Source organism: Streptopelia decaocto, assembly GCF_964273445.1.
Source record: "Streptopelia decaocto genome assembly, contig: HAP1_SCAFFOLD_2235, whole genome shotgun sequence".
In the NCBI taxonomy this organism is placed as follows: Eukaryota; Metazoa; Chordata; class Aves; order Columbiformes; family Columbidae; genus Streptopelia; species Streptopelia decaocto.
The window spans coordinates 1-18,000 of record NW_028116305.1 but is presented as its reverse complement, the minus strand read 5'-3'; the positions used below and the strand labels follow the sequence as shown (position 1 = coordinate 18,000).

The 18,000-nt window shown below is 71.1% G+C and overlaps 1 protein-coding gene across 1 annotated transcript; it reads right to left on the bottom strand.

Moving 5' to 3' along the window:
• Nucleotides 1–238: 238 nt before the first annotated feature.
• LOC309452248 (voltage-dependent P/Q-type calcium channel subunit alpha-1A-like) lies at nt 239–15,562 on the bottom strand (the record flags this gene model as incomplete). The annotated part of the gene is made up of 22 exons (XM_082076916.1): nt 239–368; nt 479–608; nt 1,247–1,593; nt 2,101–2,480; nt 2,682–3,018; nt 3,764–3,870; nt 4,193–4,260; nt 4,340–4,457; nt 4,535–4,607; nt 4,908–5,039; nt 5,583–5,695; nt 6,166–6,278; nt 7,034–7,243; nt 7,992–8,228; nt 8,580–8,695; nt 8,814–8,917; nt 9,769–9,956; nt 11,006–11,158; nt 11,789–11,880; nt 14,351–14,490; nt 14,806–14,907; nt 15,098–15,562. Coding segments are annotated over 22 exons (3,855 nt in total), but the record flags the coding sequence as incomplete, so codon positions are not given.
• Nucleotides 15,563–18,000: the final 2,438 nt, after the last annotated feature.

Genomic DNA, 18,000 nt, shown 5'->3' with positions numbered 1-18,000 from the left:
CCCGGTGTCCCGGGGGATCCCCGTGTGCCCGGGGGGGTTTCCCCGTGTGCCAGGGGGTCCCCGTGTGCCCGGGGGGGGTTTCCCCGTGTCCCGGGGTCCCGGCTCACGTTGTTGCGCGGCGCGTTGGGCTGCACCGGGTCCTGTGACCCTGCCACCCTGGGACCCCCCCCGGACGCCCTTGGACCCTCCTGGCCCCCCTGTCACCCCGGGACCCCCCGCCCCTGAGCGCGGGGCTCACGTTGTTGCGCGGCGCGTTGGGCTGCACCGGGTCCTCGGCCGCCAGCGCGATGCTGCTCATGGCGATGACCATGAGGATGCACATCTCGAAGTAGCGCAGGTTCACGATGTAGTGGCACAGGCGCCGGAACCTGCGGGGGCAGCGCCCCGGGCTCAGGAACCTGGAGCCCAGAGCCCCCTGGAGCCCCCCGGAGCCCCCAGATCTCCCCCGGCCCCCCCAGCCCCCCGCCCCCCCGCTCACGGGTTGCTGGTGGACAGGATGAACATGGAGCTGTAGGGCACCATGGGCTTGGGGCCCTCGTCCCCGTCCTCCTTCTTCTCCTCCTCCTCCTCCTTGCGGGGCAGCGGCTCGGGGTTGGCGTTCCTGTTCACTGCGGGGGGGTCAGCGACCGGACCCCCAACCCCCAGCCCCACTGAGCCCCCAAACCCCCTCCATCCCCCCTGAGCCCCACCGAGCCCCCAAACCCCCTCCATCCCCCCTGAGCCACACTGAGCCCCCCAAACCCCCTCCATCCCCCCTGAGCCCCACTGAGCCCCCCAAACCCCCTCCATCCCCACTGAGCCCCCCAAACCCCCTCCATCCCCCCTGAGCCCCCCAAACCCCCTCCATCCCCCCTGAGCCCCACTGAGCCCCCAAACCCCCTCCATCCCCCCTGAGCCCCACTGAGCCCCCAAACCCCCTCCATCCCCCCTGAGCCCCACTGAGCCCCCCAAACCCCCTCCATCCCCCCTGAGCCACACTGAGCCCCCAAACCCCCTCCATCCCCCCTGAGCCCCACTGAGCCCCCAAACCCCCTCCATCCCCCCTGAGCCCCACTGAGCCCCCCAAACTCCCCTGCACCCCTCCCAGCCCCACTGAGCCTCCCAAACCCCCGCCATCCCCCCTAGACCCCACAGAGCCCCCCCGCACCCCCTGAGCCCCCAGACCCCTCAAATCTCCCCCTGCCCCCCATGGACCCCTGACCCCCCCGACACCCCCAAATCCCCCCCCCACCCCGGCGGTCCGTACCTTGGACCAGGGCGCTGGCGGGGGGGGGCGGCGGGAGGGGGGGCGGGATGTCCACGGCCATGTGCTCGGGTTTGCCCCCCGCCCGGGGGGGGTTGCCGGGGGGGCCGCTGTCCCCGGGGCCGCCGTCGGGGGGCGCGGGGGGGTTGGGCGGCCGGCGCGGGGGGGCCCCGGCGGGGCCCGTGTGGTTGCCCAGGGCCGGGGGGGGCGCGGGGGGGGCGGCGGTGACCAGCTCGTTGTTCTTCATGTTGTCGATGGCCTCGGCCGCGGGGGGGGGCGCCCGGCGCCCCACGTCCTGCTGGATGGGGCGCGTGGTGGACAGCGTGGGGCCCGGGGGGGGCTGGTTCTCCCTGGGGGGGCGGAGGGGAGGGGGCTCAGAGGGGACGCCCCCGGCACAGGTCGCGGGGGGGGGACACTGAGCTGGGAATGATGGGGGGGATTGGGGACCCCCCCAGGAGCCAGAGGGGATCCCTGCCCTGGGGTCCCACCTGCCCTGGGGGTCCCAGCAGCCCCAAGGGGGGGTCCCAAAAGTCCCGGGGGGGGGCCACCTCCCCATGGGGGTCCCATCAGCCATAGGGGGGTCCCATTTGCCCCATGGGGGTCCCACCAGCTCCCAGGGGGTCCCATTTGCCTTGGGGGGGTCCCATTTGCCCCATGGGGGTCCCCCCAGCTCCCGGGGCTCCCATTTGCCTGGGGGGTCCCATTTGCCTTGGGGGGGTCCCATTTGACCCATCGGGGTCCCCCCAGCTCCCGGGGCTCCCATTTGCCTGGGGGGTCCCATTTGCCTGGGGGGTCCCATTTGCCTTGGGGGGGCCCCCCAGCTCCCGGGGGTCCCATTTGCCGGGGGTCCCCCCCACCTGCGCCGCCGGTGCCTCCGGTCCCTGTCCCTGTCGTCCCTCCTGCCGTCGCCCTCGTGCCGGTGCCTCCGGCGCCGCTCGCCGCCGTCGCCGCGCTCCCCGTCCCCGTCGCCGCGCGGGGCCCGCGCGCCCTCCCGGTGCCGCCGGGGCCGCCCCGCGCCCTCCTCGGGCTCGTCGCCCGCCCGCCGGTGCCCGCGGTGCCGCCGCGGCTCGCGCTCGGCCTGCGGCGACCCCCCGCGCCCCCCGCCCGCCCGCGGCCGCCGCTCCGCGCTGCCGGCGCCGCCGCCCTCCCGGGGCTCCCGCGGCTCCCGCTCCGGCTCGCGGCTGCCGCTGCGGGGGCGCCGCGCGGGGGCGTCCCCGGGCCGGTGGCCGCCGGGGGGCTCCCCGCTCCAGTGGCTACTGGGGGGCTCCCCGCTCCAGTGGCTCCCGGTGGGATCCCCGGTGCGGTGGCCACCGGGGGCGTCCCCAGGGCGATGGCTACCGGTGGGCTCCCCGATGCGGTGGCTACCGGGGGGCTCCCCGGTCCAGTGGCTGCCGGCGGGATCCCTGGTCCAGTGGCTCCCGGGGGGCTCCCCGGTGCGGGCGCCGCCGGGGTCGGGGCAGCGCGGGTGGCGCCGCGGCGGGTCGGCGCGGGGCGGGGAGAAGCGCCGCGGGTCGGGCGGCGGAGCCGGCTCGCCGGGCCGCGTCTTGTTGGTGTTGTTGTTGCGGTTGTCGTGCGGGTCCACGACCAGCGGGCGGTCCAGGTGCGTGGTGGCGTCGGGGCGCAGGTGGCGCGCGTAGGGCAGCTGCCAGCGCTCGGCCGGCTCCAGCTCGCTGTACAGCGCCTCGCGGCTCGCCAGCAGCGTCTGGCGCCGCAGCTCGCTCGCGCGCTGCTCCCACACCGAGCGCGGCGCCTTGGCGTTGCGCGGCGGATCCTTCCTGCGCGCGGGGGACACGACGCGTCGGGGGGGCGGACGGGGGGGCAGGATGGAGCTGAACATGGAGATGGGGATGGAGATGATGGGGGTGGAGATGATGGGGGTGGAGATGATGGGGGTGGAGATGATGGGGGTGGAGATGATGGGGGTGGAGATGATGGGGATGGAGATGATGGGGATGGAGATGATGGGGATGGAGATGGAGATGAGGATGGAGATGAGATGGAGATGAGGATGGAGATGAGATGGAGATGAGGATGGAGATGATGGGGATGGAGATGAGGAAGGAGATGGGGGTGGAGATGAGGATGGAGCTGATGGGGATGGAGCTGATGGGGATGGAGATGATGGGGATGGAGATGATGGGGATGGAGATGATGGGGATGGAGATGATGGGGATGGAGATGGGGATGGAGATGAGGATGGAGGTGAGATGGACCCAGGATGGGTCCAAGGATGGAGATGAGATGGAGCCGGGGTGGATCCAAGGAGGGAGCTGGGATGGAGACGGGTCAGATCCATGGATGGCGCCGGGACGGAGCTGGGATGGAGCTGGTGATGGATCCGGGATGGAGCCGGGTCAGATCCATGGACAGAGCTGGGATGGAGCTGGTGATGGATCCAGGATGGAGCTGGGATGGAGCCGGGGATGGGACTGGGATGGATCCAGGATGGAGCCGGATGTCACCAGGGCCCGGGCGGGTGTCAGCGGGGACGGAGCCGGCGGCGCCGGGCGCGGGACTCACGTGGTGCCGCCCATGGTGGCCGCGGACAGCGGGCTGACCTCGGCCACCTCCTTGGCCTTCTGCAGCGCCAGCTTCTGCGTGGCGGCCTCTTCCTCCTCCTGCTCGTCCTGCAGCCCGGGGGGTCCGGAGCTGCTCAAGGCCACGGGCGGGACCCCCGGACCCCCAGACCCCCCCAGACCCCCAGATCACCCTGGATCCCCAGACCCCCCCCAGACCCCCAGACCCTCCCGGACCCACCCAAACTCCCTGGACACTCAGACCCCCCCCCGACCCCAAAAACCCCCTGACCCACCCAGATGCCCCCAGACCTCCCCGGACCCCCCGGACCCCCCCAAGCCCCCAGACCCCCCCCCAGACCCTCCAAACCCCCTGGACCCCCAGACCCCCCCAAACCCCCTGGACCCCCCCAGACCCCCCCGGACCCCCCACCTTGGTGAGCTCCTGCGCGTTGGCCAGGTTGTCCACCGCGATGGCCAAGAAGACGTTGAGGAGGGTGTCTGGGGGTCCCGTCAAGGCAAAGCGGGTCCCCAGGCACCCCCGGGACCCCCCGGACCCCCCCAGACACCCCCAGGATACAGTTGCCGAAGAGCGTGAGGACGATGAAGTAGACGGAGAACACCATCCCGCCCTTGACGCCGCCCTGAGATTTGATGCCGTCGTACATCACGGCGTTCCAGTCCTCGCCCGTCAGGATCTGGGGAAGGAGACGCAGGGGAAGCGGGGACCCCCCGGCACCCCAGCTCGGCGGGGGGGGCGCGGGGGGGGCCCCACCTGAAACACCGTCATTATTGCTGCTGGGAAAGTGTCAAAGTTGGTGGGAGGGGTCCCGTCGTCAAAGTTGAACCTGGGGGACGAGGGGCAGCGGTGGGACCCACGGGTGACCCCGCACTGAGGGACCCAGGAGTGCCCCCAGCAGGGAGGGGACCCCACGGGTGACCCCGCAGGGAGGGACCCAGGAGTGCCCCCGGCAGGGAGGGGACCCCATGGGTGACCCTACAAGGAGGGACCCAGGAGTGCCCCCAGCAGGGAGGGGACCCCATGGGTGACCCTGCAAGGAGGGACCCAGGAGTGCCCCCGGAAGGGAGGGGACCCAGGAGATCCCGCAGGGAGGGGACCCAGGAGATCCCACCCCCCCCCCACTCACTGTCCCCCGAAAAGCTGCATCCCCAAAAGGGCGAAGACGACGATGAAGAGGAAGAGGAGGAAGAGGAGGCTGATGATGGACTTCATGGAGTTGAGCAGGGAAACCACCAGGTTCCGCAGGGAAGCCCAGTACCTGCGGACACAGCCGCGCTGGGGACACGGGGACAGACAGAGGGATGTGGGGACAGACAGCCGTGGGGCCGGACAGACAGAGGGACACAGGGACAGACGGACAGAGGGCTGCAGGGACAGAGGGACACAGGGACAGACGGACAGAGGGACATGGGGACAGACAGACAGAGGGCTGCAGGGACAGACGGACACGGGGACAGACGGACAGAGGGACATGGGGACAGACAGACAGAGGGCTGCAGGGACAGACAGACAGAGGGACACGGGGACAGACAGACATGGGGACAGATGGACAGAGGGACACGGGGACAGACGGACACGGGGACAGACGGACAGAGGGACAGACGGACAGAGGGACGCGGGGACAGCCGGGCAGGGCCACGGGGACAGCCAGACAGGGGGACATGGGGACAGAGGGACAGCCGGACATGGGGACAGAGGGACAGCCGGACATGGGGACAGAGGGACATGGGGACAGGGGCACAGCCGGACAGCCGGACATGGGGACAGAGGGACAGCCGGGCAGGGCCGGGGCCGCGCTCACTTGGTGACCTTGAAGATGCGCAGCAGGCGCAGGGCGCGCAGGACGCTGATCCCGAACGACGTGCCCGGCTTCAGCACCGCCCAGACCACCTCGAAGATGCTCCCGACGATCACCTGCGGGCGGCCCCCATGGACCCTCCAGCCCCTCCGGCCCCTTGGTCCCCTCCAGTCCCCTTGGTCCCCTCCAGTCCCCTTGGTCCCCGCTGTCCCCTCCTGTCCTGTCCCCTCCTGAGCCTCCTGTCCCCCCCATCCCCTCCTGAACCCTCTGTCCCCTCCTGTCTGTGTCCCCATTCCCTCCCCATTCTCACCCCCATTCCACCCCATCCCACTCCATTCCCATCCCACCCACCCCATTCCCACCCCCCCAGTGGGGTCCCATCCTGCACTCAGTCCCATTTGGGTCCCATCCGCACTCACGGCGCAGTCGAAGCAGTTGAAGGAGGAGTGGAAATAAGGGCCATTGCACCCATCCCTTTCCACCCCATTCCCACCCCCTGGTGGGGTCCCATCCTGCCCCCCGGGTTGGTCCCATCCTGCCCGGTCCTGGTCCCATCCTGCCCGGTCCTGGTCCCACCCGCACTCACGGCGCAGTCGAAGCAGTTGAAGGAGGAGTGGAAATAAGGCCGCGTGCCCAGCCCGTACATCTTTATAAACATTTCGGACATAAAGAGTCCCAAGAAAATGAATTCTGCATAGTCTGCGGAGCGAGGACACCGTCAGGGGGCACCGGGGGGCACCGGGGGGGTGCTACGGGGGTACCCAGGGGTGTACCTGGGGTGCTATAGGGGTACCCGGGGGGATGCAGAGGGTACCTAGGGATGCTATAGGGATACCCAGGGATGCTCTAGGGGTACCTGGGGGGCACTGAGGGTGCTATAGGGGTCCCCGGGGATGCTCTAGGGGTACCTGGGGGGCACTGAGGGTGCTATAGGGGCCCCCGGGGATGCTCTAGGGGTACCCAGGGGGTACTGGGGGTGCTATAGGGGTCCCCGGGGATGCTATAGGGGTACCTGGGGGGCACTGAGGGTGCTATAGGGGCCCCCGGGGATGCTCTAGGGTTACCTGGGGGATACCAGGGATGCTCTAGGGGTCCGCGGGGATGCTCTAGGGGTACCCAGGGGGTACTGGGGGTGCTATAGGGGTACCCAGGGATGCTATGGGGGTCCCCGGGGACGCTCTAGGGGTACCTGGGGATGCTCTAGGGGTACCCAGGGGATACCAAGGGATGCTGTAGGGGTACCCGGGGATGCTCTGGGGGTCCCCGGGGATGCTCTAGGGGTACCCAGGGGATACCAAGGGATGCTGTAGGGGTACCCGGGGATGCTCTGGGGGTCCCCGGGGACGCTCTAGGGGTACCCAGGGGATACCAAGGGATGCTGTAGGGGTACCCAGGGATGCTGTAGGGGTACCCGGGGATGCTGTAGGGGTCCCCGGGGTGGCGGGGGTGCTCACAGAGGAAGTCGGACAGCCAGTCCGGCTGGTCGTAGTGCACGATGGCCACGCAGAGCGTGTTGAGCGCCACCAGCCCCAGCACGGTCCAGTAGAACGCCTGCGTCTTCACCGCGCGCCGGATGTGGCAGCGCAGGCGCCGCTCGCGCCGCTGCAGGAACGTGGCGCCCTCCAGGCGGCCGCTCTTGAGGCTGGCGCGGGCGAACGGGGACCCTGCACCCAATCACCCCACAACACATCACCCGTCACCCCACAGCCCAGCACACGTGGACTGTCACACACGGCCCGTCACCCACAACCCGTCACACACCAGCCTGTCACCCATCACCCCACAACCCATCACTCATCACCTGCCACCCCCAACCCATGAGCCAACACCCCCCAACCCATCACCCATCACCCCCCAACCCATCACCTCCCCCCCGTCACCCCATTGCCCCCCACCCATGGCCCCACGACCCCACCCATCACCCCCCACCCATCATCCCCCACCCATGGCCCCACGACCCCACCCATCACCCCCCACCCATCACCACCCACCCATGGCCCCCACCCCCGGCCCCATGACCCCACCCATCACCACCCACCCAAGGCCCCACGACCCCACCCATCACCCCCCATCCATCATCCCCCACCCATGGTCCCATGACCCCACCCATCACCCCCCACCCATCACCACCCACCCAAGGCCCCACGACCCCACCCATCACCCCCCACCCATGGCCCCCACCCATGGCCCCCACCCCCGGCCCCACGACCCCACCCATCACCCCCCACCCATCATCCCCCACCCATGGTCCCATGACCCCACCCATCACCCCCCACCCATCACCCCCCACCCATCACCCCCCACCCATCATCCCCCACCCATGGTCCCACGACCCCACCCATCACCCCCCACCCATGGCCCCCACCCATGGCCCCCACCCCCGGCCCCACGACCCCCCCGCCCCCCGCGCACCCACGGAGCCGATGTCCGCCAGCTGCTCCTCGGCGTCCTCGGGGCTCAGCAGCTCCGTCTTGCTCTTCTTTCCCGTCGCCCTCCGGAGAGCTCCCGCGGGGGGGGGCGGGGGGGACACGTCACCGGGGGGGCCAGCAGGACCCCCCCCGCCAGCGCCCCCGCCCGGGGCGGGACACTCACCATCGAAGGGGTGCCGGGGCTCGCCCTCGCTCTCGTCCTCCGCCAGGATCACTTCTTCTGAGAGGAAAGCGGGGGGCTCGGGGGGGGCCGGGGTGTCCCAGGGGCTCAGCGGGGGGGCCCGGGGGACTCGGGGGGGGCCCGGGGGGGTCCCGAAGGGTCCAGGGGGGTCCCAGGGGTCTCAGTGGGTGGTCCCGGGGGGCTCAGTGGGGGGTCTGGGGGGGTCCCAGGGGTCTCAGTGGGGGGTCTGGGGGGGTCCTGGCAGGTCCAGGGTGTCCCAGGGGGCTCAGCGGGGGGTGTGAGGGTTCCGGGGGGATCCCAGGGGGTTCTGGGGAGTCCCAGGGGGTCCCAGGGGGCTCAGCAGGGGGTCCCGGGGGTTCTGGGGGGTCCCGGGGGGGTCGCGGTCCTGACCCGCCTTGGAGATCCACTCCATGTATCCGTTGAGCTCCCGCTCGATCTGCTGCTGGCGCCGCAGCTTCAGGAACGCGCGCCGGTTCTCCACGCGCTCCCGCTCTTTGGCAAACTCCCTGGGGGGCGTCGGGGAGGGGGGGTGTCAGCGTGGGGGGGGACCCCCAACCGCTGACCCCCATCCTGCTGCCCCCCCCACCCCCCGAACTGCTGCCCCCCCGTCCCGCCCCCCCTCACCCGGACAGCACCCCCAGCACGAGGTTCAGCATAAAAAAGGAGCCGATGATGATGAGGGGGATGAAGTAGAGCCAGTTCCAAGTGTTCCCTGAGGCGTCGTTGCTCTGGGGGTGGGAGAACAGGGGTCAGGGTGGGGGGTCCCACAACCTGGGGGTCCCACAACCTGGGGGTCCCACAACCTGGGGTCCCACAAGCTGGGGGGACGTGGGGACAAGGGGAGACGTGGGGACAAGGGGGATGTGGAACATCCCCTCAGGACCCGCGGCCGCTGGTGGAGGGGGGACCCCAGCATCATTTTTTGGGGTCACCGAGGGGAGTAGCGAGTCCTGGGGGCAGCGGGGCAGAGGGGCGGGGGGCCGGGGGGCGGAGCGGGGGCGGAGCCGGGGGCGGAGCGGCCGGACCGGGGGGCGGGGTCGTGGGCGGAGCGGGGGCGGAGTTGGGGGCGGAGCCGGGGGCGGGGCGGGGCCGTGGCAGAGGGGCCGGTCCGGGGACGGGGTCGGGGCGGAGCCGTGGGCGTGGGCGGGGCGGTGCCGGGGGCAGAGGGGCCGGTCCGGGGGCGGTGCCGGGGGCGGAGCGAGGGCGGGGCGGGGGCGGGGCGGGGGCGGGGCGGGGGCGGAGCGGGGAGCGGAGGGGCCGGTCTGTGGGCGGGGCCGGGGGCGGAGCGGGGGCGGGGCCGGGGGCGGAGCGGGGGCGGAGGGGCCGGTCCGGGGGCGGAGCGGGGGCGGAGCGGGGGCGGTCCGGGGGCGGTCCGGGGGCGGTCCGGGGGCGGTCCGGGGGCGGAGCGGGGGCGGAGCGGGGGCGGGCCCGGGGCGGGCCGTGGGCGGAGCGGGGCTGGTCCGAGGGCGGGCCGGGGCGTGGCCGGGGCGGGCCGGGGGCGGGGCCGGGGCGGTCCGGGGCGGGGCCGGGCGGGCCGGGGCGGGGCCGGGCGGGCCGGGGCGGGGCCGGGCGGGCTCACGTAGTAGAGCAGGTCGGTCCAGCCCTCCATGGTGATGCACTGGAAGACCGTGAGCACGGCGAACAGGATGTTGTCGAACTGCGTGATGCCGTAGTTGGGCCCCTCCCAGTACTTCTTGCACTTGGTGCCGTTGGGGCAGATCCGGGCCGGCTCGTCCGTCCCGCACGGCACCTCCACCTTGATCTCGTCTGGGGGGGCACCGTGGCTCCCGTGACCCCCCCACCCCCCAGGGGACACACGGGATGGCTCCTGACCCCCCCACACCCACAGTCCCCAGGGGACACACGGGATGGGTCCCGTGACCCCCCCACACCCACAGCCCCCAGGGGACACACGGGATGGCTCCTGACCCCCCCACACCCACAGTCCCCAGGGGACACACGGGATGGATCCTGACCCCCCCACACCCACAGCCCCCAGGGGACACACGGGATGGGTCCCGTGACCCCCCCACACCCACAGCCCCCAGGGGACACACGGGATGGATCCTGACCCCCCCCACCCCCCAGGGGACACACACGGGGTGGCTCCTGACCCCCCCACCCCACACTCCCCACCCCCAGGGCTGTGGGACAGACCCGGGGTCACTCCTGCCCCCCCCGCCCGTGCCCCCCATGTCCCCCCCAGGAAAGCGTCCCCACCACCCCCCCAAATCCTCCCGCACCCCCCCCCCCCCACCTCAGTTTCCCCCCGGGAGGGCTCGGGGCCGTGGGGCTGGCACGGGGGGGCATCTCCTACCCCCCCAGCTCCCATGGCCCGTGCCCCATATGGAACGGCCTAATTACTCCTCTCCCCTGATGAAGATGCCGCTAATTGGCGGGAGCTATTTCTGCCCGGCAGCTGCATCAGCAAAGCGGGGGGGGGGGGGAGCTGAGGAAGGGGGGGTGGAATTGGGGTGGTCCGTCGGCCCCGTGGGGGGTGGAGCTGAGAAAGGGGGGGGTGGAATTGGGGGGGTCCGTCGGCCCCGTGGGGGGGGAGCTGAAGAAGGGGGGGGTGGAATTGGGGTTTTGGGGGGTGGCTGGTTGGGTTTGGGGGTCTGGAGGGTTTTGGGGGGCTGGAGGGTTTTGGGGGGCTGGTGGGCTCTGCGGGGGTTGGTGGGTTTTGGGGGGGCTGGAGGGTTTTGGGGGGCTGGTGGGTTTTGGGGGGGCTGGTGGGCTCTGCGGGGGTTGGTGGGTTTTGGGGGGGCTGGTGGGCTCTGTGGGGGTTGGTGGGTTTGGGGTCCTGGGGGCCGTCGTACCGGTGACCAGGTCGAAGCAGGTGGTGTGGAACTTGCCCATGTAGAACTCCAGCCCGATGATGGCGAAGATGAGGATGGCGAAGAAGAGCAGCAGCCCGATCTGCAGCAGCGGGATCATCGCCTTCATGATGGACTTGAGCACCACCTGCAGGCCTGCGCACGGGGGTCAGCCGGCGGCCCCGGCACCCCCAGACCCCACGGGACCCCCCAGACCCCACGGGAACCCCCAGACCCCACGGGACCCCCAGACCCCACGGGAACCCCCAGACCCCCCCAGACCCCACGGGATCCCCCAGACCCCACGGGAACCCCCAGACCCCCCCAGACCCCCCTGGGAACCCCCAGACCCCACGGGAACCCCCAGACCCCCCAGACCCCATGGGATCCCCCAGACCCCATGGGAACCCCCAGACCCCACGGGAACCCCAGACCCCACGGGACCCCCCAGACCCCCCCAGACCCCACGGGACCCCCCAGACCCCATGGGATCCCCCAGGAACCCCCAGACCCCACGGGACCCCCAGACCCCACGGGAACCCCCAGACCCCCCCAGACCCCACGGGACCCCCCAGACCCCACGGGTCCCCCCAGACCCCATGGGATCCCCCAGGAACCCCCAGACCCCACGGGACCCCCCAGAACTCCCGGAACCCCCAGAGCCCCCAGGATTCCCCGGGACCCCCCCAGACACCCCGGGAACCCCCAGACCCCCTGGACCCCCCCAGACCACCCAGACCCACCCGGGACCCCCCGAGGACCCCCCCGGGACCCCCCACCACTCACTCGGGATCCCCGAGACCAGCTTGAGGGGCCGGAGCACGCGCACGGCGCGCAGGGTGCGCAGGTCGAACTGGGAGCCCACGGTGGCCAGGATGCTGCGGGGAGGGGGGGTCAGCGGCACGGGCCCCCCCGCGGCCACCGCAGCCACACGGGCCACCGTGTCCCCCCACAGCCACAGTGACCCCACGGGCCACCACAGCCCCCCCAGGAGCCACAGCAACCCCACGTGGGCCACTGCGTCCCCCCAGGGAGCCACAATGACCCCCCGGGCCACCGCATCCCCCCCCAGGAGCCACAGTGACCCCACGTGGGCCACCACGTCCCCCCCGGGTCCTGGCAGACCCACGCGTCCTCTGTGGGTCGGCACGTGCCCCACGGCTGCACTGTCACGGCCACCGCCAGCCCCACAGCGCTGCCCCACAGCCACGTGCCCTGCGGCTGTGCCGGCACCGCCGCGGTGACCCCCACGTCCCTGCCCCACGGCCACATGCCATCACCGCAGCGGTGACCCCCGCGTCCCTGCCCCACGGCCACGTGCCCTGCGGCTGTGCCGTCACCGCCGCGGTGACCCCCGCGTCCCTGCCCCACGGCCACGTGCTGTCACCGCCGCATTGACCCCCACATCCCTGCCCCACGGCCACGTGCCGTCACCGCGGCGGTGACCCCCACGTCCCTGCCCCACGGCCACGTGCCGTCACCGCGGCGCTGATCCCCCCGTCCCGCCGCATGGCCACGTGCCCGCGGCCGGTGCCGGCAGCGCGGGCGGCAGCGCTGGGCTATATTTAGCCTTTCCGGGCCAAGCGTGGCGCTGCCGGCGCTGCTGGTGCTGCCGGGGCTGGTGCCAGAGCTGGGCCCGGCCTGGGGGGTCGCAGCCCCCGGGCTGCACCAGCGCCCGACGTCCCCGAGGTCCTGGAGGGACCCCTCGCCGGCACCGCCGCCCCCCACCCCCTGTCCCTGCCGCTCATCACCACGGCAACCGGGTGTCCCGCTCATCCCCATCACCCCCAGTCAGCCCCATTCATTCTGTCACCCCCATTCACCCCCATTAGCCCCAATTCATCGCCATTCATTCCCAGTCACCCCCATTCATCCCCATTAATCCCAACACCCCCATTCACCCCCAGTCACCCCCATTCATTCCCATTAATACCCATTCACCCCCATTACTTCCAGTCACCCCCATTCATTCCCATTCACCCCCATTCACCCCACCGTGGGTCCCCCAGCTCATTCACCCCCTTGCCCCGGTGACACCGCAGCTCATCCACACGAGTGGGGCGGGCAGGGGGGTGCAGGGGGGCAGGGGGGGCAGGGGGGGTATAGGGCGGGCAGAGGGGGGGCAGGGGGGGCGGGGGGGTCTCACCCATGTGCACCGACACCGGTCTCCCCCGTGTGCACCAACACTGGTCTCACCCGTGTGCACCAACACTGGTCTCACCCGTGTGCACCGACACAGGGCTCACCCGTGTGCACCAACACTGGTCTCACATGTGTGCACCGACACGGGGTTCACACGCGTGTGCACCACCACTTGTCTCACCCATGTGCACCGACACTGGTCTCACCCGTGTGCACCATCACTGGTCTCACCCGTGTGCACAGACACTGGTCTCACCCATGTGCACCGACACTGGTCTCACACGTGTGCACCGACACAGGGCTCACACGCGTGCACCGACACTGGTCTCACCCGTGTGCACCGACACTGGTCTCACCCGTGTGCACCGACACTGGTCTCACCCGTGTGCACCAACACCGGGCTCCCCCGTGTGCACCGACACTGGTCTCACACGTGTGCACCGACACTGGTCTCACCCGTGTGCACCGACACCGGGCTCCCCCGTGTGCACCGACACTGGTCTCACCCGTGTGCACCGACACTGGTCTCACCCGTGTGCACCGACACCGGGCTCCCCCGTGTGCACCAACACTGGTCTCACCCGTGTGCACCGACACCGGGCTCCCCCGTGTGCACCGACACCGGTCTCACACGTGTGCACCAACACTGGTCTCACACGTGTGCACCAACACTGGTCTCACCCGTGTGCACCGACACCGGGCTCCCCCGTGTGCACCGACACTGGTCTCACCCGTGTGCACCGACACCGGGCTCCCCCGTGTGCACCGACACTGGTCTCACACGTGTGCACCAACACTGGTCTCACCCGTGTGCACCAACACTGGTCTCACCCGTGTGCACCAACACTGGTCTCACCCGTGTGCACCGACACCGGGCTCCCCCGTGTGCACCGACACTGGTCTCACCCGTGTGCACCGACACCGGGCTCCCCCATGTGCACCGACACTGGTCTCACACGTGTGCACCAGCACGGGCTCCCCCGTGTGCACCAACACCGGTCTCATACGTGTGCACCGACACTGGTCTCACCCGTGTGCACCAACACTGGTCTCACCCGTGTGCACCGACACTGGTCTCACACGTGTGCACCAGCACGGGCTTCCCCGTGTGCACCGACACTGGTCTCACACGTGTGCACCGACACCGGGCTCCCCCGTGTGCACCGACACTGGTCTCCGCGCGCGCAGCCGCGCCGCCGGCCTCACCCGGTGAGCACCACCACGAAGTCCATGACGTTCCAGCCGTTGCGCAGGTAGGAGCCCTTGTGGAAGGCGAAGCCCAGCGCGATGATCTTGATCCCCGCCTCAAAGCAGAAGATGCCGATGAAATACGGCTCCGTGTCGTCCTGGGGACGGGGACGGGTGAGCCCGCCGGGGACGCGCCGGGGGGGCCACCGGGGCCGTCCCCCCCCACGCGCCGCGGTGCTCCCGGCACGGCCCAGATTCCCGGCGAGGAGGAAACTGGGACACCGGCGCGTCCGGGGGGACCGGAGATGTGGCCGCGCGGTGCCGGTCCCGGTGCCACCACCCACACCGTGGGAACCGGGGGCACCGGAGCTGCGGCCGCACGGTGCTGGTCCCGGTGCCACCGCCCACGCCAGAGTGACCTGAGCCGCGGCGCAGCCCCCGGTGGACGCGGGACCGCCCGGCGCGGCGCTCACCAGCCGCTCCGACATGGGGGTCTTGTCCTCGTCGGGCAGGTGCTGCTCCAGCGCCAGGACGATGCAGTTGGCGATGATGGTGGCTAAAATCATGTATTCAAAAGGAGTGCGGCCGAGTCAAGGAAAACGGGGCACGCGGGGCCGGGACCCCCACCGGGGGGGCGGGGCGGGAGGGGGGCTGTGGGGTCCCCACGGTGCCGGCACAGATGTGGCCCAAAGGGGCTTTGGGGTCCCCATGCTGGCGCGGTGCTGGCACAGATGTGGGCACAAAGGCGCTTTGGGGTCCCCACACCGGCGCGGTGGTGGCAGAGACGTGGGCACAAAGGCGCTTTGGGTCCCCCCGCGGTGCCGGCGGAGTGGCGGGCTCGGCTGCCGCCGGCGCCACGTGCTCGTGGCTCATTAATTTCCCCATCAAAGGCGCGACCCGGCGGCCCCGGCTGCCCGGCACGACGCCGCTGGCCCGGCGGGAGCCGGCGCTGATCAAAGCGCCGCAGCAGCAGCGGGACCCGGGGAGACCTACACGGCACCTACACGGCACCTGCGCGGCCCCGGCGCCGACAACGACGGCACCGGCGCCGCCGGAGCCCTGGGGCTGCCGCTCGGCGAGCGCGGCGCCCGGCCCGGCCAGCGCGGCGCGGCCATTCGGCATGGCACAGCCAGCCACAACGGCACGGCCAGCCACAACGGCACGGCTGGCCACAACGGCACGGCTGGCCACGATGGCACGGCTGGCCACAACGGCACGGCTATCTGGCATAGCTGACTGGCACAGCACAGCTCTCCAGAACGGCACAGTTATCCGGCACAGCTATCTGGCACAGCACAGCTATCCGGAATGGCACAGCTATATGGCACAGCTATCCGGCACAGCAAGGCTATCCGGCACAGCTATCCGGCATAGCACAGCGAGCCACAATGGCACAGCTATTTGGCACAGCTATCCAGAATGGCACAGTTATCCAGCACGGCACAGTTATCTGGCACAACTATACACCATAGCACAGTTATCTGGCACAGCTCTCCAGCACAGCACCGCTATCCGGAATGGCACAGCAATCTGGCACAACTACCCAACACCGCACAGCTCTCTGGCACAGCTCTCCGGCACAGCTCTCCGGAATGGCACAGTTATCCGGCACAGTTCTCCAGCGCAGTTCTCCGGCACCGCGCAGCTCCCTGGCACAGCTCCCCGGCACAGCACGCCTGCCTGGCCTGGCAAATTGGCGTGGCCATAGGGCCTGGCACACCCGTCCAGCACAGCCCTATCTGGCCCGGCACGGTCACCCGGCGCAGCCGCCGAGCGCGGCTCTGGCCCAGCACCGCGACACCGGCACGCGGGGCCTGGCTACGGCAGCGCTGCCGGCACGGGGCTCCGGCGCAGCACGGCGCTCTGGCCCAGCGCTCCGGCGCAGCACGGCGCTCTGGCACGGCTGTCGCACGCGGCACAGCGCTCTGGCACGGCGCTCCGGCACAGCTCATCCGGCACGGCTCTCTGGCACAGCGCACCTATCCGGGTCGGCACAGCGCTCCGGCACGGCCGGCCAGCGCCGCGGCGATGCAGCGCGGTTCTCTGGCACCGCGCGGCGATCCGGCACCGGCGCAGCCCCCGGGCTGGGCACCGCGTCCCCGGGGGACTCAAACACCGGCCCCCCCGCGTCCCGGTGCCCGTGCCGGGATTTGGGGTCATTCCCCCTATGGCCAAACGGAGCTCCGCGCCACGCACAGGATCGGGCCCGGGGGGGTTTGGCGTGGGCGGCACAACCAATACCCCCCCCCGGCGCCCCCGCGCCCCCTCCCCCCGCCCGGTGACCCGGTTGGCACACGGCAGCGGGGGCGCCCGGTCGGTGCCGCCGGCACAAGGGGTCCCGGTGCCCCCGGATGCTGGGGCCGGCGCTGCTGCGGCACAGCCCGCGCCCGCAGGTTTGCAGTAAAGCCCCCCCCACGGCACAGCCGGCTCCGCGCCCTGCGCCGGCAGCTCCGGCAGCGCCGGCACCGCACCAGGGCCGACAGTTGGGCCGCAACCCCCCGCCGCCCATCGCGCGGCACCGCGGCTGTGGCGCACGTGCCCAGTGGGGCAGCGGCAGCACCGGCTGCCCAGGGCCCCCCGCAGTGCCGGTGGGGGGGTCCCCGAAAGGCTCAGCGGGGCCAGAGCCGGTGACAACCGCGGCTGCCGCGGCGGCACCCGAAACGGCACCGGGCCCCCACCCCCCGGGGCCCTCCCGGCCAGAGGAGCGGGGACAGGGGCCCTTTTGGGGGGACAGGGGCCCTTTTGGGGGACAATGGCCCTTTTTGGGGGACAGGGGCCCTTTCTGGGTGCTGCTCCCCGCTGAGGGTTTTGGGGTGGGGGGGAAGCTGCTGCAATGGGGTGTCCCTGCCCCCACCCCCCAGGATGAGCGGGACCCCCCACATCCTCCAGGCTGGGGACAGGGACACGGTGCAGGACACAAGATGGGGACCCCAATGCAGGACACAGGATGGGGACCCCAATGCAGGGATGGGGATGGGGACCCCAATGTAGGTCAGAGGGATGGGGACATGGCACAGGAATGGGGACATGGTGCAGGACAGGGGATGGAGACCCCAATGTGGGTCAGGGGATGGGGACCCCAATGCAGGACACAGGAATGGGGACATGGCGCAGGAATGGGGATGGGGACCCCAGCATGGGGACATGGATGTGGTGCAGGACACAGGATGGGGACCCCAATGCAGGGCAGGGGATGGGGACAAGGGACAGGGACATGGTGCAGGGTGAGGATTTGGGGAGCAGGTGCAGGTCAGGGGATGGGGACCCCACTGCAGGACATGGGATGGGGACATGGCACAGGAATGGGGACATGGTGCAGGACAGGGGATGGAGACCCCAATGTGGGTCAGGGGATGGCGACCCCAATGCAGGACACAGGAATGGGGACATGGCGCAGGAATGGGGATGGGGACCCCCATGGAGGTCAGGGGATGGGGACATGGCATGGGAATGGGGACCCCAATGCAGGACACGGGATGGGATGGGATGGGATGGGATGGGATGGGATGGGATGGGATGGGATGGGATGGGATGGGATGGGATGGGATGGGATGTGATGGGATGGGATGGGGACCCCACTGCAGGACATGGGATGGGGACATGGCACAGGAATGGGGACATGGTGCAGGACAGAGGATGGGGACCCCAATGCAGGATACAGGATGGGA